General features: G+C 32.9%; 1 protein-coding gene across 2 annotated transcripts in view; it reads right to left on the reverse strand.

Annotated features, from left to right (window-relative positions):
- Window positions 1–3,670: 3,670 nt before the first annotated feature.
- Window positions 3,671–23,918, reverse strand: part of LOC133182903 (protein PALS1-like) — a 33,939-nt gene continuing 13,691 nt past the window's right edge. Inside the window, exons 3-15 of one of the 2 annotated variants that reach the window (XM_061317754.1) lie at window positions 23,317–23,377; window positions 15,885–16,814; window positions 15,279–15,565; window positions 14,719–14,868; window positions 13,221–13,296; window positions 12,092–12,177; window positions 10,105–10,191; window positions 9,638–9,840; window positions 9,234–9,346; window positions 8,974–9,135; window positions 8,557–8,759; window positions 6,740–6,856; window positions 3,671–6,442 (exon numbers count right to left, since the gene is read on the reverse strand). In XM_061317754.1, the coding sequence (XP_061173738.1) occupies window positions 6,263–6,442; window positions 6,740–6,856; window positions 8,557–8,759; window positions 8,974–9,135; window positions 9,234–9,346; window positions 9,638–9,840; window positions 10,105–10,191; window positions 12,092–12,177; window positions 13,221–13,296; window positions 14,719–14,868; window positions 15,279–15,565; window positions 15,885–16,814; window positions 23,317–23,377 (2,655 nt within the window). In that variant the 3' untranslated portion in view covers window positions 3,671–6,262. Of the gene's footprint in view, window positions 6,443–6,739; window positions 6,857–8,556; window positions 8,760–8,973; window positions 9,136–9,233; window positions 9,347–9,637; window positions 9,841–10,104; window positions 10,192–12,091; window positions 12,178–13,220; window positions 13,297–14,718; window positions 14,869–15,278; window positions 15,566–15,884; window positions 16,815–18,125; window positions 18,351–23,316; window positions 23,378–23,918 lie in introns of those variants that run through there. The other variant, XM_061317755.1, reaches the window with a different exon arrangement.

Here is a 23,918-nt window from a genome sequence, read left to right on the forward strand (position 1 = left end):
ATGTTCTTAGAAAATTAATACGATGTGTTTAAACGCAATTAGCTTTTTCTTTAATTTAAAAAACTGACGAGGCGCTTAAACAAGCAAAGAGTATTTTTCTGCATTTTAGCTAACCTGAGCCAAAGGCTCAAGTGAGCTAATATGGACCCCGGTAAATTGCAGCAAGAAGAAGAAGAAGAAAAAGAAGAAAAGAATAATAATAATGATACAATTCTTTAATGTCTTAGTCATAACTTTGCAAAATTACACTGAATAAAATTGAGTACTTAGTGAGTGAAGGGAATGGAGCAGTGTTTTGTATTTATCACGAATCTCCAAAGAAATTTTCACAGCCGTATTACATATTGAGCTCATTTCTGCCCATAATTTCCCGAAAGGACAATGGGTGTAAAATTGTTTGAAATTTATCATATTCAAGGTTTTTCTGTTGGTTGTCGTCATTGTCGACGTCATCGTTTTCATCTTAATTCTTCTCCAGAACCACTGGGCAAGTTTTAATCAAACTTGCCACAAAGCAACTTTGGGTAAAGGGGATATTAAAGATTAAGGGCCAAGTCTTCTTTCAAGAGGAGATAATTAAGAATTAGTGGTATTCTGGGGGAGGGGGTGCCTTTCGATCAATATATTTGTTTTTTATTTCCAAATCATTAAACAAATTATCATTCCCCCCTGCAGATAATATTGTTCATCCTGCTCTCTACACGTTGGTAGAGTTATCATTCTCGTTTTCGGTCGATAATTTAATTATATGGATCCTTCAAAATAATTTTTTTTTAATTTTTCTTTTTTTAATTTAATTTTTTTTTCTGTATGCAATATATGTAGTCAATATATGTCTATAAAATATTAACAGATATTAAATAAAGATTCTTGACTGTACACTTACGAAACTCTATACTTGAAAGTTTTTATACCCAATACCGATGCAAAACTGTAAACTAGCTGAGGATAGGATGATAAATATATAAAAATAAAACAGGAGTTATAAATTTTACCGAATAGATATTCAAATATATTCGAATATTCTTACCGAATATTCAAATAAGAATAATTGGCCAGTTTGGCACCCATAGTTGTTTGAATATTTTTTTTTATTATAAGCTTTGGGGGTAAGGATTGGGCAGAAATCGGAGATCCAATTTTTACATTATAATGCATGTGAACAGGGGGAAAATCATCTCCAGAACAGCAGAACCATGTTGATCTTATTGATATTGAAGCAAACCTATCTTGTGTGGATTCAACTTTGAGTAAATTATATGACTAGGTTTTTGTTCACAATACGGAGCCAAAATTTTTATGAAATTAAAGAGGAAAATTTAAAAAATACCGACGAAGAACAGCAGGCAAAAGTGAATCACGTGAGCGTTGAGGCCCATGAGCCTCGCGTTTTAATTTGTAGCATTTGTAAGCAAGAATCGTCACCGGACGAACGAAGCTAAAAAAAATGCCTTGGGTGAAGCTCTGGTATATTCTTGTGATGTTTTATACTGAAGGCGAAATTTTGATTAAATTATAACCAATTTACAGTGAAATTATCATTCGTGGATTTCGTGGGTCACCCTTGCTCACGAATTTACACCCCACAGATAATTATTATGTCAACATAGCGATTCATTCAATCTTCAGTATTATGAGTTACCCATGAAATACGATCGACCCACGAACCATGAAGTAAACGTTTGCTTATACCCACGAACACTGACCCCCCAAAATTAAAAATCATTCCACAGCAAGCCTATCCAAAGAGTTGGTAATTGTTTGATATACCAGAACGTAATATTGTTCAAAATAAGTCAGGGTATTGAAAAGTTAAGTTAATTACGAAGAGTATTAAATTTGACGAAATATTGATCAAAGCAACTATAAATTTAACGTTTTACTTTAGGTCTAAACATTGATGAAAATGATCACAGATGCTCTTTTCATTTGGAATATGCTCAAATTTTACACATTCTTTGGCGATATCTTTTGATTCCTGTTAAAATTGATGTGATTAAAGTATCATTCATGATTGTTACAACAGACTTCAATATGCCAATACAGTCAAATTGTAGTTTCTTCAACATGACACGTTTTGCTCTATATTGCATTCGCAGTTCTTGCCCATTTTCCTGAATCAGTAAATGCATTTCCCCCCTAGAAAATGTGCATGATTATTTAAGTACAGTTGTAGTTCGGTATCTCGAACATTGATATCTGAATACATGGATATGTCGAAGTGATTTTGAAATCCCAAGTGCTTAATAAGTTTTTTACCCTGGACATCTCGAATCCTCGGGTATCTCAAAGTATTTTCTCGATCCCGTCGAGTTCGAGATAACGAGGTTTGATTGTATAATACTAAGGAAGACTGTCTTCCTACACAGGCGTCATTAGTGTTATTTATGTATCTGCTTTATACAATTTATTACAAGGTTTTAAAAAAATTAATTCATACCATAGTGGCTTGTCCTTTGGATTGTTAAATGTAAAATAAATTTTTTAAAAATTTGAATCTACTTTAAATACACTTAAAAGTTGTTAAAATAAAGATTCTGACACTTTCAGTCAAGAAAAACCACATTTAAAAATGACGTACCACACCTATATACATAAACTCTACAAGGGAAGAAAGCTCCCATCCTGGAAAAAATACCACAACCCACTTCAGCGCCTATTTCTGGACTCTAAAACAGTAATTTATTTCGTTGTCATGGTTCTGTCCCCCACTGAAAAATCGTCAAAGACAACGAAGTATTGGATGAACAGAAATCACTGTTGTGTACCTAAGTGGGGAAAATACAACAGAGCTTTCAATAATTTTGAAGTGAGGTGGTAAATTTATTCATTTGAAAAGGCTATTTTAGAATTATTTCCAACAGTTTATTTTGCAAATTATGAAATTTGAAGTGGTGCATTCCAACCATTGAAGCAGGAATAAATTACCTCCTGTCGCCCCACACTGTAAGCCCTGTACATGCAAAGTGTTCACTTTCTTTATCTCGGACTATTAATAAGATGTAAAGAATGCTTGAATTAATTACAAATTGAGTAATGTACTGTAGATGTCAATTCATTTTATTTTACATCAAAGGGCAGCATAAAACTACCACAGAATCAAAACTCCTTAGTGTGCAGTGTATTAAGCTATGCACTTCCTGGAATTATCCTATGGTGGCAATTTTATTTGGTCCTTGACCTCTGTATCATTTTGACCTGATGTAACATTTACACCTTCACCATCACCAAAATATGAAGTCTAAGTCACACAACATCTTAAGGATACATAACACAAACAAAAAGTTGAAGCCTGGTTTGATATATATTTTTTGAATAGAAATGACATGAATCCCTAAAATGTAAACAAAATCGTAAGTTTTCTTTTGTGCTTAAATATGCGACTTTGTTTTGTTTCCTACATAATTCTATAAAAATTTTGCATATTTTTAACATTGCGGCAAAATCTTACAAAATTCTCCATCTTTACCTGGTAAATATTATTCAGGTTACTTATTTCAATATAAATCTATGAGAAATTTTGCTGATTTCTGAAAAAAAAGTTTGTGTTATTTATCCTTAAGGGCATGGGTCAGCTTTGAACATCAGCCAGTTACAGAAAAAGTGGTACATGTACCAATGCGACTGCCATGGAGACAGCACCATTTACAAACAAAATTAACAAGTCAACTAAATATCACATTCATCTTTAATATCAGGTAAAAATATTCTTTTTAGAAGATACATTTACATGGAGTAAATATAATACATACGAATGATTATAACATTATTAGTCTTGCTTCCATTTTAAGAATCTATACATATAGCACCATCATATTAATATAGAATGTTTCTGTGAAGCTAGCTAGTTTGAGGTATCAGACAAGCATAATTAGGCCTTGACAGAAATTTATTTGAGAAATGGAAATAACTGAACAGAATTCAATAACATATTGTATTAAATAACACATATTTAAATGAATCACTAGTTGTTATTTTTTTTATTAAAACATATGGTTTTGTTTAATGGATACAAAGTCTTCAACTTGCATTGAAAAATTGTGTGTTTAAATGCAAGTCAAGCTTTTGTGTAAATAATGGTTCTTTATGCTGTTATACGTAACTAATCATTTAAACATCTTAAATAATTTGAGACATCCTTTTGATTTCCTAAAACACTGAATAAATACTCGTTTAATGAGGCTTAAAGCATTATAAATGATACGTACATTTAGGCATTATCTGATCAACCGAACAAACTTGTTTAATGTACAAAATATATAACTTTAACTGGATCATGATCCGTTGTCTATGAGATACATGAGTAATAAAATAAACACCAGATGTGTAATTAACCTGCCATCTATATCTACGAGGGTCATTCCAAAAATACGTAGACTTTTGTCATAATTTTATTATCTAACATCAAATTATAACCAAATTTGGTAGATATATTCTAATTTAAAGGATCAAACCATGATGAATATCAAAATAATTTAAAATTTGATCTGTAAAAAATGGGGTCACAGAGCATGTTAAATTTAGTACTTTACTAAAAATACTCTCTATTTTCTCTGTAAAATGGAGCTAAAACAAAATAAAATTTAAGAATAAATTCAAAAGTTAAAAGTGGGAATAAGTACATCATTTCACATGCCAAATTGTGATGTAATACATTGCTTAGTTGAGCAGAAATCAATTCATGAAGACTCATAGTCTGTAGTCCTTTTTGAATAAAGCAAAAAATGATGACGTTGCAGTAGCAATGAGAAGCAATTCAGTTTTGTGTTGCACTCGGGGAAACAAATAAACTCTGAAAATACTGAAGAAAGCAGGAAATATATGAGACGTGCATTGTGCATAAATGATAAAGACATTTTTGGGAGGAAAAGACTTTGTATTGGACAATTGGCAACCCAAGAGGAAACGGACCATCAGTAAAAATATGGTCTCAAGAGTATGTAACATCACAGAGCAATGGGCGCTAATCTATTGTGGAATTTATGCAGCAGAGTTATGTCCGTAAAAAAAAAAATCCCCAAAAACACTATCAGAAGAATAAATGTATGCTACTTGAACAATTATTAATGAACTAAGTGTCGAGCGGTATAGAAATGTTTTTTAGCCAGTGAATAATCCACCAAAGACATCGTGTTAAAGGTAGGAGGGGGTGTATTTTTGAGAAACTGTCATTTTGTTTTTGATCTTATAGTTTTGTCAGGTGAGCTCCAAAGTGACAAAAAAAAAGATTTTAAATTTAATGTAATGAAACTGTATATGTTGACAAAATAAATGTTTTTTACATATAGCAATGTGTTAGTCTTGAATTTCTGAGAAATTATACAAGAAGTGCGATAATGTCTACATATTTTATGAATGACCCTTGTACTATTTGAAAACATTTCTTATGTGGAATCCCAAAGTCGACATAGACTGATAAACATGGTTTTGTTATATGAAGCCGATACATGCTCCATCAGCTGGTTTTTGTTCAACACTGGTCATCAAATCAAGAATAAATGCTGAATCATGGAAGACTATACAAGAAATACAGACTTGGCACAAGCTTATTGTCAGTGGTAAAAAATTAATGCATTTTGCAGGCGGAAAATTCATAAATGAAGATAAATGATTTAATTTGGACCTAGTACAATGTTCCGGTACATGTACCTAACATGGTTTTGAATAGTGAATATATCTTGAAATAGTTTGTTCTATGCTTTAAATTTTTTAAAAAGTAATTTTAAACAGAAAAATTATTGGGCATTATTTTTGAAATTAATACTAAAGAGTGCTTTAAAAATTATGCTTCTAGTATTTGGAATGATAAGAAAGATATTATTTATATTTTTGGAATGTCTCTGTATGGAATATTGCATATAACAATGAGCAATATTTTCTTTCAATGATTAAAACATAGCCCACTGGAACTGTTTATAACCCGTTAGAATTATCTTGAATATCAAAACAGTTCTGGTCTCAACAAAATTATCCTGTAATCTTATTTAATGCTACTAAGATAAAACTAATTTATATGACAATCCATATAATATGTTCTTTGATCAGCTTATGAAAGTAATTCTGTGTTTAACTTAACCAGAGTGACAAAAAGACTAGTGACTTTTTTTTTTTGTAAAAGCACACAACTTTTTTTTAGCTATGTAGGTCTTTCACTCTCACATTTTCCCATCACAACCATTTTCAGATCTCCTCCAATTCTCTCCATGCCCTGTGTTAAAAGCTGGCCATTGACACAATCCCTAATCTGGTTTCACCTCAGTAACTAGCTGTCTACCCACTGAAGCGGAACCCACTGTGGTTCTACTTCCAGTCTGTTAATTTCTCCCAACAATTCACTGTATGCACGGTCCATGTCCTGGTTGACCAGAATATAATCAAAGAAATGTCCATATTTTTCCTCCATTTCCCGAGCACGCTCAATGATGTCCTTCAGCATGTCATCCTAAAGTAAAAATAAATTCCTTGTCATCCTCAAAATAGAATTTGTCATCTTTATCAGATAGAAATTCTTAAATATGCACACCACATCTACCAGAGAGAGAGGGAGAGACTTTGTGGCAAATGTTTATGGTATGCCAAAAATGCTAAGTTTTATGAGAACATTTTGAAAACATTGTGCTATTCATAATGATATTCCATACTTTTTCAAAGCAAAATTTCAGCATGTATAATGGTCATGTATTCTAGATGTGTTCCATACTAGAACAAAATACAATAAAGATAAGAATTCTGATCTTACCGATATATTGTTTTCTGGGTAGAAATTTCTCTGCATTTGCCTCAGCTTCTCCATGTTTGGTGGATACACAAATACTATGTAAGGTTTTAAATCTGATGATTTAAGAACTTGTAAAGACTGAAAAAAAGAGCAAATAAATAATAATTTTAACACATCATAGGACCTTTATCATTTATAGAAAACTTTGGTGTAAATTTCAATTCCCACCCTCTTAAAATACAAAAATGAAAATTAAGTTTTTCTTTTGTTAAGTGACATTTGTAGTCAACATACAGATTTAATTTAATCAATTTTTATTTCCAAATTGAAAGTCATTGGACATCAGGGTTGCGTTCAACAGCGTAGCTGCTTCATAGCCTCTACATAAAGCTACGCTCTTGAATGGAGAGCTAGCCTAGCTGCTATGTAGCTAGAGCTAGCATAAATATTTGATGCTAAGTACCAAATCCAAGATGGCCTCCTTAGTTACAACTTCGCAGCACATATGATTTTAACTAAATGGGAATAATTATGTACATCCTAGCATATTAAATGTACAGGGTGTTTCAAAATATATGTCACACATCTAAAGGCAGAAAGAGAAATTACAACAAAAGCTACATGTACATTTTATATATCATTGTAATCAGCAGATATTCAAAATCATTATTTTAAGTCAAAGTATCCAACATTCTCCATTTCAGTTTCTATGGCAACGATTTCCTAAAATGTTGTACTCTAAGTGTTTTCCTTACCATTGTCCTAAATATCTCAAGAGACTCATTCAGAAATTTCTGACCACTGCTTCGTAAGTTTCACAGGATATTTGACAGATTTCTTGTTTATATCTAGATTTTTGGAACCCCCAACGTGCATATTTATTTTCTTATTTAAAGATGCATTTAAATAAATGTGTCATTTCAGAACTACCGGTATGTGCCGACGTCCACTTCTTTCGCTCTTTCAATCAATTTTGCAAACTTAACTGACTCTGAATGTCAGTTGACTTTAAATGCTGCAATGCTGAAATCTTAGCTTGTAAGATGCTGAAATCTTTAAGACCCAATTAATTCAAATCAAAAATTTCTAAATACACTTGATACACTTACATTGTCCCAATCCATTTACCTAAACTAAGATCTAACTGACTTTCTTAAGGTTTTCTCAATGATTGACTTCAATTTGACAATGTTCTCATTGGGGGGGGGGGGGGGGGGATTTAACTATCTTTCATCTTTACATTATGTTTAGTTCAAACTTCTTCATTAACCTTAATAAATGAAAACTAGAAAGCGCTTTCTGGTCTGGATATTTTTCTTCATCACACCCTGTAGAATATTTAGGATATCATGCTTATAATAAAAGTTTACAAATTTTTGTTGCTAGTTGTACTCTGTTTTGAGAACAGCTGAAATTATGACATCACTGATTACATCATCAGTGTACTTCATGGAATTATAATTTTCCCGATATTTTGCAATACCATAATTTCAGATTAATATGATTTTCTACGGTGTTTTGGTATTTTTGGTATCTTGCTTGATGTTCAGATTATGCCCATTTGGATGTGTGACATATATTATGAAACACCCTGTATATTTACATATATATTTTCGCTTGAAATGAACTTTTTTTGCTCCAAAAATAAGTTTATACCGATATATTTATATTCGAAATTTAACACTTAGCGGCTAGGTTAGCTGTCCATTCAATAGAGATAGATATCTACAACCTAGCTGCTAGGTTACCCGCTACGATCTTGAACGCAGCCCAGGCATAAACCTCTGTAAGTGCTCTTCTTCTAATGATATTAATTCTTTATGGAACACTTGTTATACCTCTGGATGAAGGTTAAGGATGCAGATTTTGCCAGTATTTATCACTTGACGGACAGCATCCAGACTTGTTCCATACAAATTCTTCTCATGCTCTCCATGTTCCACAAATTTATTGCTAACAATATCTGCTTCAAATTCAGCTCTTGTGACAAAATGATAGTCCTTTCCATTTCCCTCATCGCTCTTTGGTGGGCGACTCGTATCTAAGATTCAAACAAATTTGAGTATTACCGGGCATTTCTTTTTTCTTTTCAAGAATTCTCTGATCTAGAAATGAAGAGTTTTTTCAACAAAAGTGCTATTGTATGTGCTGCAACTCTACCACTCAATATATCTCATGACTTCTTGTATTCAGTTGATGTTTTGGAAGTTAAATGTGTGTATTTTTTAGGACAATTTTTTTGTTGGAAAACTTACGAGGAACAGCAGCTGCAAATCTATCAAAATCGGACTCCATTAACCTTGACCTTAATTCATGACGGCCTACATTTGGTGGACCAATCAATACAATTGGCCTTTTTCGATTGGGTTGTGGGTAATACATTTCCACTTCTTCATAAGTTAATATTTCCTCTGTTTCTAGAAAATAAACAACAAAAAGTCTTCATAAAATAGGGGTTTTTTTTAGATTAACTTGCCAAAATTACATGATTTTTAAATTTGAAAATGATACATACCATACAAGGATTTGCGTTTTCTTTTCTTGTCCCTTCTGCCACAAGAACAAGTTTGACTTTTTTTCTTGCTTTCTTTTGTTTCATTTTCCAACATGATCTTATTACGTTCCTTCCTAAACATCAAGAAACAAGGAAGAAATTTTAAAAATAATGAGACTGAACCTTACAAAGAAGTTCCAAAGATATGGAAACATTGTCTTTCTATTTATTAAATTATTCTGTGCATTCTTAACTGGAATAATAAACATCTCATAACCATAGTTATACAGGTACATGTATCTGAATCTTTAGATTTACTAGTCTTTTCCCACTTTCTCTGCTTTGCATGAATGTACATACAAAGACTTTCCTCACTTAATGAATCACTGTTCCCAAATAAATAGTCACATATAAAATCTACGTACTGTTCCTGGAATGAGCGACTAGGGATGAGTCCGGCCAGGGACTGATGTTCCTGCTCCCCCTCCCGATAAGCCTGCCACCAGTTTGAATCCTCTGTACTGATCACATGGAGAATATCCCCCTTCATGAAGGATATTCCCAGCTCTCTGCAGGGAATGTATATATCCTCCTCTGGGTCATAGTTAAACAAGGCCTTTACATGAATCTGTGGAATAACCAGTAATGGAATGTCAACAAAACTATGACATGAAGTTGACCACTTAAAAAATGACAATATTAACTGAACAGTTATCCATTGATAGCTTTAAGGGGAGAAAATTTCAAAAGTATATGTATATTTTATAATTATTCAGCAAATTGTCCATTTAAACAAGATTCTTCATCCTAATTTTTCTACTGAGAGGTTGATTTAGCTTTGCTATACTGAAATACTGATCATCAACTGTAATCATTTGTTTTTATTACTCACCATCTCCTCCTGTTCGCGAGGTGAGAGTTTGGGGGTAAAGTTGCCTGCTGGAATGATTGTGAAGTTTATGTTTCCACTCATATTGGCCTGAAAAATTAGAGGAGAAAAAATAATTAAAAAAGAGACTCAATTAGTCTTAAAAATAACGCACATTCGCAATCAATATTTAAACAAGGTTAAAGTTTTTCAAAAGTAGGTCAAACTCCAAGGTCAAGGTCAAAAGGTCAAAGTTGTTGGTATCCAAAGGAAGGCCTTGTCACAAAAAATACACATGTGAAGTTTGAAACCCCAAGCACCAACTCTTCAGAAGTTATGGCCAAGGTTAAAGTCTCATAAAATTTTGCAAAAGTGGGTCAAACTCCAAGGTCAAGGTCAAAAAGGTTAAATATGATGGTACCCAAAGAAAGGTCTTGTCACAAGGAATACACTTGCGAAATATGAAAGTCATAGCTCCAACCAATCAAAAGTTATGGGCAAGGTTAAAGTTGACAACAGACAGACAGACAAACGGACAAACAGATAAACAGACAAACAGACAGACAGGACAAAAACAATATACCCCCGGGATCTTTCGATCCGGGGGCATAAAAACAAAATAATTTCCACTCACTTATTGGAAGTTACTTTCTAGAGAAACTTTTTTGAAGAGTACATATTAAAGTAAGAATAATCATTATACAAATAGTTTTCCAACCAATCAAATAAACAAATTTACAATGCAGGTGCACTGAATTTTTTATTAATCTTCTCAATCTGCACAACTATTACACTTACATTAGTGTTTCCCTACAAATCAATTTCATCTAAATTCTCCACCTCCCTTAATAATATATCATTCCATGTTGTATGGTGAACTTGAATGATTTAATGAAGTACATAACTATGGAGGCCCTGAACTGATCCATTAATTGTGCTCTTTTCCAAGCCATGAACAAGAAAGCCATCATTCAATCTAAATGCAAATTCACATTAGAGCCCAAGCACTGGTCATTGTTATTGGAAACGGCACCATTGCGTTACAATGTCAAAAATTGATTTTTCCTTTTGAATCAATTCTGTTTAAGATATTACTGTATAAAGCAATCCAAACTGTTTCCCTTGGAATAAAGTAATCTTCAAAGAAAAAAAAAGAAAAAGGGAGGGCGAAAAATGAGATTTCAAAGAAATACTTGGCTAGACATGATGTCAAATCTTCCGTGGTAGAAATCTATCTTGAATCAAGTATTCATATGGAGGTGAAAAATGACTGCCTCCCCCTTTCACAAGCTAATAAAAAATACAGTCAGTAGGTAGGATTTTGGTGTTATTTTTTTTTTTAACACAAAGGCTTAACTTTGAAATACAATTTTTAAAAAGACAGTTTCAAGCTCTCTTCTTCTAGTCATAAAATCCTTTTTTGATATTGGCTACTAGAAAGTGAAAGTACGACCTGTAACCCATTATTTATTAAGGAAAACATACCAACATGCTATATCTGAATTTTACAACAAAAAAAATATTTGGGTTGGCGCACAAAATTAGGGTCTGTCTGGTTGCTGTAAACAAATATATTTTTTCTTAGGCCTAAGGGTATACCCAGTACACAAACAAAGTAATGATTATTAAATTGGACCTTAATGATACTACTAACAAAATAAGAAGCAAAACAAATGCACTTAAAATTTTATATCACAAATTACATAATGAGGAATTTGCGATAATAATTGAAATTATGTTCAATAGATAGTCCTTTTATGCAGATTAACATATAACGGAAATCATTCATTAAAATCTTCCTTGGTCACATAGAACAGGAAGGTCCTTAATACATGTACATTGGGTCACCTTTTTAAAAAAATATTTTGAATCTTAAATTCCATGCATCATTTCCACAAAGAAGTTGCAGCTACACTTGACTTAAGTGCTTTTCACAGTGCAGGATTTTGTTTAATTTTTAGCTTAACATCAACCTTATCTTTTTATCATATATATTGTAACTAATACATACCAACAAATCTGAAACGTCATTGATATTTTTGCCTCTCATGTCTATCCCGTTCACTTCTAAGATTTCATCTCCTTCATGTAGACGACCTACATATAACAGTCAGCAGTTGTTAATCTGGTCACAATAGTCTATACTGCTAGGACATAGCATTAAGATTGGCTATGCCATATCCATTCCACAAAAAAAAGATCTAATTGAATATGCATTTTCCTACTTCATTTTTATTTTAATTCATACATAAATGAAAAAAATTACTGTAATAGCTTTTGACCAATAAAACTCTCAAAGAAAAGATAAAAGCTGGACAGCATTGATGCCTATTTATATACAATACAGGGACCTTTTTCTATTTCAGCAATAATTCTAATTCTCTTAAAGATTAGGTCAGAGATTAATATGCTTACTTATTACATCCCCTTGACTGATATCAGAAGATACGCTCCTTCAAAGGAACCCCAATATTATTTGTTGCATTTTACGTGAGGTCATGCAGAAGAACTATTCCCCTTGAATAACTGTGCAGCCCCAACATTTGTCATTTTGAGGTTTATAAAGCACTAAATGGGGATTTAAGATCATTTTCTGATTAGGATAGCATGAACGGGGAATAAATCATGAGAATCCCATTAGAATCTGGACATTTAGAATGAATGCTTTAATTGTACCTATCTTGGGTTCTCTCTTCATTAGAAGTAATTACCTTTCCATCTGCAATTTTTATGTTGAACATTTTAAGGTTTTTTTTCTTTCTATCATTTATTTCCAATGATAAAAAGACAATATTAGGGTGAGATAGAAACAAAGCTGGATCAGCTGGGAAAGCCCAAACATTTTTCTTTGGCCTATGCTGATTTCAATGCCAGTAATACTGCTTGTATGCTAGCAATGCTACTTATGCTTAAAGATTATGCTCATTACTGGCAGTGCTGAGAAATTGCTGTTTGATGCATGCGTATACCTATGCTAAGAATTCTTAATTCTGATTTTTCTTATGATAATGCTTATCTGTGTTCAAGAAATGGCCCGTGTACTGCACTTTCAACACTTTTTATTAATTGTGAAAACTGGTTTAAGTCTATTGTAAACAACTATGAATTCTAAATATTCACAGCTGGATGTTGACTCTTACCACTTTTTTCTGCTGTTCCCCCTTTCACTATCCTCCCTATTATAACAGCATCCCCATCATTACGAACAGTGGCACCCTACAATCAAAATATTTCAGGCATCATTTCAGAAAAAAATACTTTTTACATTCAAAATGAGTTACCAAATTATAAGATATACTAAGAGTCATTCTTATTCCTGTAAATGCACTTGAAATGCCTCAGGTTGCAGAATTCTACGATGGCCGACAGCGGCCACCACTTTTGATTCTGAATATTGTCGTTTTGTACAGCTTTTTTGTCAATTTTCATTGACAAATGACAAATTACAACTGAACTGGTAATGCTATATATCCATATACAGTTTTTACACTGACAATTTACACTGGAGTAAATCATTAAAATTCTTTCTTGTGATATGAAATGAAGATACATAAAACAGGTTACTTAAAGGTGATAAGCTTAAGGTTCTAGCAGAACAGCAAGGTCGGGGTGATTACAGATTAGTATTGTCTTCTAGATATTTAATATTATATGCTTTCTCGACAGACTGTAGTAATTAATTCATAAAATTCCATGTTAGTGTACCTGCTGGTCACATCATAGGTAACCAGGATGAAATTTTCCAGGTCTATCAGAAATTTGATTTTGTTCATAATCGGAGGTGTCTTTGATGTATGAATTTTGTTTTTTAAACAATGCGCACGAGGAAATGATCACATTAGTTACATGTACCTATATTTTCATTCCCGTGCCACATTGAAAAATAATTGGCCGACCAGGTGGAAGTCTTGAAAGGTTGCGTTGGCCTTTAAAAGTGTTTCAAGCATTTAGTTATTAATTTTATGTATTTAGAGAGCAAATACAGACTCCCACATTTAAGGTTGTCATTTTATTCTTGCTTAAAAACGGGTATATTTCCGTATCTAAAGTTTGGTTTTTGATACATTCCATAAACTTTTGATTGGATGCTCACATGTAGAGCTACTAAATCCTGTTTTTCTACCTCTACATAATAGGTAGAATCGAGTTGTCTCATAACTTTGAGGATCGAGATATATCCATTATATTCATGTATATCCATTACAACAAACGTATTACTTTTATTCGCCTTTTAATTACAATCCCAAGAATATCTTTTTAATGATACAACAAGGTGACAGAATGACGATTTATGTCTAATCTAGGATTAACTGGGTTACGATATCTCAGACTAATTGAGGATGAAAATCATTAAAATGCTCCTCATCTCTTTCAAGCCACCTGTTTTATGTATCTTAATTTCATATCACACGAAAGAATTTTAATGTTTTTCGCTGGTGTAAATTGTCAGTGTAAAAAGTGTAGTTGTAATATGTCAACGAAAATTGACAAAAACGCTGTACAAAATGACAATATTCTTAATCAGAAAGTGGCGGTCACTGTCGGCCATCATAGAATTCTGTCATAGGGGCCAAAGTCTATATTGAATGGTACCTTTAGAAAAATTGATCACTTTGTGAACCATATGTAAGAACATACCAGAGGTTCATTGGTTTTTTGAAGTTGAACAATTTTGATGCTGTCCTCTCCATACGTTTGCATAGAATACTGCTCGAAAGCTTCATCTGGGAGGCTCGTCACAGGTTTGAGCTGTTGTGCTGCCACTAAATCATGTGCTCGAAAAAGATTCTGAAAGAAATATCCATAGAATGTCAAACAAATTAGTTTACAATTACAATTTCATGTTCAAAGAGATTAATGCTTTTGAAATCCTTTTTTTTCTACATTCATAAAATTTAAAATTAGACTTTATATCATCAGATAAAAGATTTAGATTGTACAAAGATAGCTATTCAAAATTTTCTCTGACATGCCAAACTTTGAAATTCTACATGTAATTAGAAAGAAGCATTTCATAAAACCAGTCTCATATTTCATTTGATAGCATAGTCATTCTGCAGATGCACAAATAATGCAGTATACACATTACATTATTGTTCCTTGATAGAACAATGTCAGAAGAGAAGACGTCAGTCCTGCACTTCACTCAATACATGTATGTTGTATTAACTGCGTATTTCTTATCTAATTTCACTCACTCTGAAGCCTGGTGAAGAAAGCATCTCCAGCAGGTCTGAGGAGTAGGGAGATTGTGCATTTTGTAACTCCTCCATCACCTCATTAGATGTCTGGTAGGCATCTGTAGCCTCGGGTTTGGGGGGAGGAGATTGTGTAGTCACACTGATCATTTTTCTGTGGATGTTGACAGCTTGTTGAAACTGAGGACTTTGAAAGAGAGTAGTAAGAAAAGACAACTCATCTCTCTCCTCTGCAGCATTCAATTTACTCTGTAGTTTCTTAAGACAGGTGAAAATGTCTTTTGTACCTGCCAAAAGTAAGGTTATACAATATTAATGTAGCAGAGAAAAAAGGTAACAGAATTACACAAAAAGGTAAGAATTATTGAAAGAATTCTGTATACAGACAGAAATATTAAGAATTTCAGTAACAAATATGTCCAACAAATGCTCAGACATGATTTTTTTCTTTCTTTCAAAGGCAGCATGCTGAACATATTTGTGATTGTAAGTGTAATTGCCCTATTTACTTATATTTATATTAAAACATCACTGTGCATGCAATTAATAAGACACTTTGTCGAAACAATATTTAGAATCTTATTGTATATACATTCATTAGCTCACCTAGATTCTTTTTCATGTATCTGTCCTTTTCTGAAGCCCTAGTGCTTCCAAATCCATCATCCAAGTTATCCATTTCATCATCATTTTCCTCAAATGCTGTGTTGACCATGCCTTCCACATTGTGACCTCTGCTCTCCAAGGCCTGCAGTTTCTTTGAGCCTCTGAGAGATGTGCGTAAAAATTCCTGTTCCCTTGCAATTCGACTTTCCTCCTCACGACGTTTCCGTAAATCTTCTTGATGTTTCCGCAACCGTTCCAACTGTTCCTGTGTAACAGGAACATTCTGCTGTCCATTTGATATCACCTCTGGCTGCGATTTACCATCTGGCAGTTTTTCTATTGACTTGTTGGGAGTGGAGGGATGAGAATATGGGGAATGGGAGGAGGGGGGTCTGGGATGCGACTTGACTGTCGCTGTAAAACTATCTGGACAGTCAATAGCCATTTCTCTATGTGGACCTGGGTCATCCACTTCAAAAGAGTTCTCAGTATATGGATAATTAAAGCTGTCTTCTTGTTCATGATAGTACTGTAACTCCTCCTGTGAATGATTCAGAGAGTTCTGGCTGCGAGCATTCTCTATGAGAGGGGTTTCTGTCGTACTGTTCCTCTTAGCTTTACTGTCTTTGCGACCTTTGTCACCTTTACTTTTCTTTGTCATTTCCTTTTCACTGAAACCGTTCATTTCCACTTGCTGTAAGTGACCATTTCCCAGTGGTTTGCCTTTGGTATTCACAGGCATGGAGGACTGATTAAATTGATAACTCTCTACCTGGCTTTCTTCTGATGCTGTATTTTGATTACTCAGTGCTAGTTTTGTCATATCAAGGGGAACAATTGTATGAGTTTGGGACAATTTCTCCAGCTTCTCTTTGGCAGCATCTTCAACAGCTATCATGTAGGCATCCTGGACATTTTCAAATGATGGGCCTGAAATACAAAAAAGTAAACTTCAAGACTGTACACAATCAACTTTGCATTTCTAATGTACCACTAAAGAGAGTTAGCATATCATTTACATATAATTCTAACAAGATCAAGTTAATGCCTTACAACAGAATCACTCATTTGTGGAAGCATCATTACAAAACCTGAAATTCCAACATGATAAGAGTTAAGACTTAACTTAGGCTTAGAATTGGTTAAGTTAATCAATATTTGATTTTTCTGGACATGATCTACAGACTAGTTTTATGTTAAAACATGGTAAAGAAAATACCCACGGAGAACAACAAAGCCATCTTCAGTCCTTTACTGACAATGCTTTTAAAATTCCTAACAAAAATAGTTTATCCTGTGAATTTACAGCCAACATTTACAAACAACATAGTTTGGCAGGATTCCTTTGCCAGTATAAGAATTATTGCCTTACAGGACAGTCACATACCATTACAATAGCAGGTTTAACACCTCACTTAAAGCATATATACATTTAATTCAGTTACAAGTAAGAGGTATGCATTCGTATAAAAATAATGTAATACTTTCAATATTTTGATTAATTTTTAAACTTTATTCATTAGTATGAATCCCTAAACAAATTGTACTGAAGTCTGAAAATCAAAGTAAAAATTTGCTGGGCTTTATTAACAAAATGTTAGTTACATTATCAAAATGATATGTGAATCAGCTCTAAAAAATTTAGGCAAATTGAAAGCAAATTTCATGACTGACAATCAATGCATATTATGACTAAACCTCACCAGAAACCTGCCAAGTTTTAGCCTTTGAGGCAATCTGGTCTCTAAAATGACAAACAAATCATCTAAAATCTGTCCTTACACATATGCATATAGTCTAGTGCAACAGCCTGCAGGCTTTTTGTTTACATGTCATTTTAACAAATACACAATTTGTTTCAAGTCAACAAAGAATCAGGCACATAGTTTCATATTGGATTATTTGACTGATCACCTCCACTGTCCTTTACAAACATCAAGTCAATCTATAATAATTTCTTCCATCTCTCCCATCTTGAGTTAAATCAATACTAAACAGGATTAGTGGTAGAAAAATTTTCTCTATTATCCAATCTTTAAGAAAAAATACCCTCAATAAATTTCCCACCTCCTCCAAAAGGTAAAACCAAAAATCCATTTCCTGATTTAATTAACCAATTTAAACTCCTCCCTAACAGCTAATTAGAAAGAGTAAGAAAATGCAAAAAGGGGGAACTGATTAATTTGAGGTCCAGACAATTCCAAATACAGTATCAAAGTTTCTCTGGCAACTATTACTTACAAGGTGATGGGGTACTGTTACATCCCTGCACTTTTCCCACTAATGCCACATACATTTAATTAAGAATCAACAAGCTCAATATGCCAGTGACAGAATACCTCCAGGAATTTGGAGAAGGAGTCAAGCCTGTTGATTAATTCGCCTGATCAATAAAGTGTATTTAGATATATACCGCATAACAATACACATTTTAAAAGTCAGATGGCAAGTTCCTTGTCTGCCCCCAAAAAACTGCTTGACAGGAGGACTTTGGGGTACATCTCAAGAAACAAACATTGTGATCTTATCACTCACAAAAAATGTCACAAATCTGATATCCATCTTTTCCAAAATATCTTTGTCACAATGACAGAAAATTCTATTACATTAAAATCCAACAAAACATCATTGTAACTGCAGCCAGATAAATTCCATCTATGAATATTTTGAAACAATCCCCAGGTCTCCTGTCATCTATAGTTTGTACCTCTACAAATTTTTTAAACAAGATGCAGGGACATTTCTCCTCCCAAGTTTACAGATAAGTAACTGATAAACCCACATAGAATTTCCACACAAAAGATGTAAAAATGTCCAACAACATGGTAATATATTTGGTATAATTACATGTATAATCTTTACAGCATAATTTCTACGTGATACAAGGTATAAATACACTCTTGACAGCAATTGACAGGTGCACATCTTAAAGTTACACCGTTTTATGTTCATTTCATTCATGTGTGTCGATCAACCGTAATATTTCCTCATAGTCATGCCAGATTGATCAACATGTGCATACTGTAAAACACCTTCGAAACTTGGGTGTTCCTTAAAAGTACTACAGTGAAACCTGTCTTATCCGACATGCTGCGGGAAATAAAATCAATGTCGGATTAGACAGTGTGTCGGATTACCCAGTGTTGAATATTTCTGAGCGTTATGATTGGTGTCAAATGACTTCAAAAACCATTTTTCATTAGGTTTAGAGTACACGTGTATTTAATTGTCAAAACGTTTGCATAATTGTGTGTTTCTTTGTTGTATAAAATATACCTTCGTCAATTAGCATCTCTTTGAGCATTAGTAAACTCTGTAATAATATACGATGTTTGTTTTGTTAATGGACAAAACAGATGGAACTGCCGATCGCTTCGAGATGTTGCAATTTAATTTTTAGCATTTTACTAAAGCAGTAGATGGTTAAGTAAATATTTCGTTTACATGTACCTTCTTTACACAGTGGTATTATTTTTATTTTTTCTACACTACATTTCTCTCCGAATTTTCTCTACTGTTTACTTCTCAACATAGCTAGACTGTGGTATTAATACCGTCACGCGACTTTTCATACAAACCGGACGTAACTCTAAAACATTGTGATTTTTATCAAACAATCGTAATATTTTAAAATTGAATGGGCAACTTAAAGCGGTATTTTTGCTTCCGGCAAATCCTTTATGTGCACAGCCTTGCTTAATTCAGTGTATATTAACCCTGAAATGAAACTTTTTCTTTTAAACAAGATGTACCATTCAACTTGTGTATTATCTACATGTTACGTTCGCCGTACTCTTTTTTTTCGGGACATGGCTTTATGAAGGACTGACTGCATGTTTGATTTTAATTTCAAGCTAAAAATCTTAATGGAATCAAAATATCATGTACTCTTTTTATTTTCTGTCGCGTGGATGCTATTTCTTAAATGCGAGAATAAAACTGATAACAACAAAGAGAATTGATTGCCTAATTTTTTAATTAAAAAACTGATCATTTAACGCTTACATAAACACTTTCAAACTTACATGTAATTAACAACTCTTTAAGTAGACCAATCTTGTGGCCAATCGGGGCATTCATGTCACCTGGCCTGCGGCTTATTACGGAACACCCGTGTAATTATGTCGGATTACCCAGGTGAAATCATAATGTAATTATCTAGTTTTGATGACAAAAAAGCGCCGGAATTCAGAATGTACAGTGGTCGGAATATACAGTGTTTTGTTCTATATAAAATTTAAAGAAATTTTTGGGAATAAAATATGAGGTCGGAAAGTCCAGTGTGCCGGATTGCACAGTTGTCGGATTGGACAGTGGGCACTGTATATATATTATAATTATATTAACAGTATATATCTTTCAACACACCTTAGTCCCTTTAAATATCCAATGCAGGGTTCGACACTAACTTTTTAAGGCTTTAGTCCAGCCGGACTAGTGCTTCATTACTTTTACTAGCCCGCACGCGATTTTATTAGTCCGTCAAAAAAAAAGAAACATCAATATTTTTAACATTAATTTAACATGACAATTAATATACGTATTATTTTTTGAAATAAACAAAGTATTTACGTAAAATATCTTATTCTATAGATTCATTGAAATCTCGCAATCAGCAAGTACGATCGTATTCCCGATCTCGTTTTTTTTTTTTTTTGGTCTTTACATTACATCCAAAACTTCCAACATCTTTCTTAAAAGTGTCATACTAAATCATGATCGCTAAAACCTTATACTTCATATCGATCAGTCGAAAAATTAGGCGCTGAATTGACCCAGCATTGCGTAACTACCCGCCAAAAGCTAGAAATCTAAAAATACACGCAGGTTTTCCAGTAAAAGTTGTTTGTCGAGAATCGGACATCAGTAATTTATTCATATTGTCTTTCAGAAATTTTTATTGGTCCGTTCGGACTAATTAGCCACATATTTTATTAGTCTGAATGAAAATGTATTAGTCTGAGACTAACGGACTAACGTTAGTGTCGAACCCTGCAATGAACACAAATTCTTAATCAATCAAATAGCATGCGCTCCTAAATTTTCTCAACTAAGAAGAAAATATATACAAATATAACTTAACTAATAAAAGACAATACCTCACTACCTCCATATTACAGTGAATTTTGACATTCAATGGTTTCTTCAAACAAGTTGTTTTATGTATGTTCAATAAGAGGAGATGGCATAAAAAATATTTAAATATGTGTATGAACAATTAACACCTGTAAAGTATCTTTTATCATTCATATAGTATCATTTTTCAGATAAGGGTATATGTGCTATCAGCTTGTATCCACTTGTTTACGTAATTTTTTGTTTTTTTCTAATGACAGAAACAGTTTGATATAACTAATTCACCTATAATATGGACTTTCAATAGAAGGTGATGTGTTCATATTCCCATCACAAAAAACTGCCAAAAAAGGTGATACATGCAGTTGCTATATATTTGGTATCAGACCAAGTAAAAAATAATCTACATTTCACACAGCATTTTCTACAATCAAGAGGTTAAGCTTACATCATCTTGTTTGTCAGCAAAAGCTGAAATTCAGACTATCAGTGAATATGTCCTACAACATGCAAATTTAATATTAATTTTTAAAAAAAAAATGACAATAGCATTTGCTAATTGATGCAATTGCTCAATTTAGCATGCAATATTCAGGATTGACTCCGAAGGAAGAGTAAGAATTCAATCCAGTAGTCAATGGATGCAGGCAATTAGCAAGTAAAAAACAATATTTTGCAAATACTTTAATATTTTTTTTGGCATTTTGATGTAAAAAAAAATATATACAGAACTCTCTTAACAATAAATCATCCCATTCTAATATATAAGAACAAAACAACAAAATGATTACTGTAAACATATTTATTTTAGCTTTAATTATATTTTAGCACTTCTCACACTGCTGCTTATCCTCTTATTAATGTACAGGCTAATATATGATTTAAATCAATACATGTCGTTTTTAAAGTCTGGTGCTTTATGACTGTGCTTATCAGTTGAGGAGGACAATTGTGCTAAACTTTGAGTGCACTAATTTATGTATGTTAAAATATTTCTTATCCAGTTTTAGTCAGACTAATGATGCTATCAAAGCAGACTTTTCCCCCCATTATTTATTAACTGCTGACCTTATCTGCAAAGAAAATTACTTAGAAAATCACACTCAAATTCCTACTAAAGAGAAAATGGTTTTTTAAATCGAAAATATGTAATTAAATGAATTCATCCATAACAAAACTAATTTGAACTTTAACAAGTTTAAAACCACTGAAAAAAATACATGCAGTATAAAAAAGTAGTACAGAAGTTCAGAAATAAAAAATTTCCTAAGCCTGCAAGTCACAAATTACACAGTATCCAGTTACTGGATATTTCCTGTCTTCACATCTCCTTAAAGACTAGTCATTTATTTTATGCAATTTAATCACTTGGTTGTCTGATATCCATTCTTTAGGGAATTTTAATATTTTGACCTATATTTCAAACAACATACTGGCACATAATAACAATAAATAATTCAGACATGGTACAGCTAGATTATCAATACACAAATCAATATGTGGTCACTTATATAGGACTTTAAATATATCTGTATAGATCTGTTCAACGTTCCATCTGTCTCTAAATTAATATCACACTTGCACTAAATTTAAGTCATCAATAGCCACGCGCTTTGCCTATAAATCCCAGATGTACACAACTGAGACATTTCATAACATTATGTTTAACAATTTGAAAAAAAAAATCTTACAGGTGTTGCACGAGTGATATGCAGCACTTTGACATAAACAATATAAGACATAAAAATGTCCAATACAATGAATAGAGCCACATCACATATCTGTGAGGGAATATGTATTTATTACATTTTCAACAGTGAAATACTGTGATTTATTTATTGAATAAAAGTGATATTCTCTCACAGTGTGAAAGGATACCAAAATGATATTCTCTCACAGTGTGAAAGGATATCAAAGTAAGTAAAAATAATTTTTGGCCTGTCAAAAGATATAGATAGTAACTAAGCATCTTGATAGAACTAAAACTGCAAATTTCTTCCCAAATATGTTGCTAAAATCCATGCTATGTAATGTTTTCAATCACACAACTGCTAAGCTATGACTTCTTTACCGCTCAACTATGACGTCAAGCCTATGACACTGTTAAGAAAAGACAGCTAGAGGCAAAGGGAAAATCAAAAAAAATGTAATAAACAGAAAATTCAATGTTTTGTAGATGAATATGGAATTTATTTCACTCGTGAGACAGGATTTTTTGATATTTTCACTCGTGCTTCGCACTCGTGAAAATATCAAAAAATCCTGTCCCACTCGTGAAATAAATTCCATATTCATCTACAAAACATTGAATATCCTCTATATATACAGAGTGATTATTCTGACCAGTAAATCTTACCTCCTGATTTATTATTCTTCCTTCTTCTGACTCTTAATTTTATACACCTACTCCTGATGCACTAAAAAGCCAAAAAATATAAACAAATAAAAATAAACTAATAAACATTAATTATATTAATGTACTTTATTGTCATGAAATGGCACGCTCAAACAACTGACCACAGGGAACAAATATAGACAGACACAACGTGAATCATCGGGATAGGCCCTGGTCATCAACACACCTGTACTCACCTATCAAAAACACAATAGAAAGTGTTCCGTGTAGATCTCTTATGACATTGAAAATAATAAATTATTATGCTTATTTACATACTGCCCAAATAATTTTTTTTCCATAATTAAATTTCCGCATTCAATATTCAAAGTTCTGACTAAAGGGACGACTCATCGGTGCATTTCCGACTAGGAAGGGAAAAAATGCATCACCTGGTAAAGGTGCGATAATTATAACTCTTACCTAATTAAAAGTAAAATGCGTAAAAATAAAATCCAAAGAAATTATTTCCAGAAATTCACATCCACATTTAATCTAAAGTACATTTAAAATCCATAGTGTGCCTTTATTCTCTATGGGGGAACTGTTTTTAACACGTATAA

Source organism: Saccostrea echinata, unplaced genomic scaffold (assembly GCF_033153115.1).
Source record: "Saccostrea echinata isolate AGI-Se365-2 ecotype Australia unplaced genomic scaffold, CSIRO_AGI_Sech_v1 ptg000009l, whole genome shotgun sequence".
Taxonomy (NCBI): Eukaryota; Metazoa; Mollusca; class Bivalvia; order Ostreida; family Ostreidae; genus Saccostrea; species Saccostrea echinata.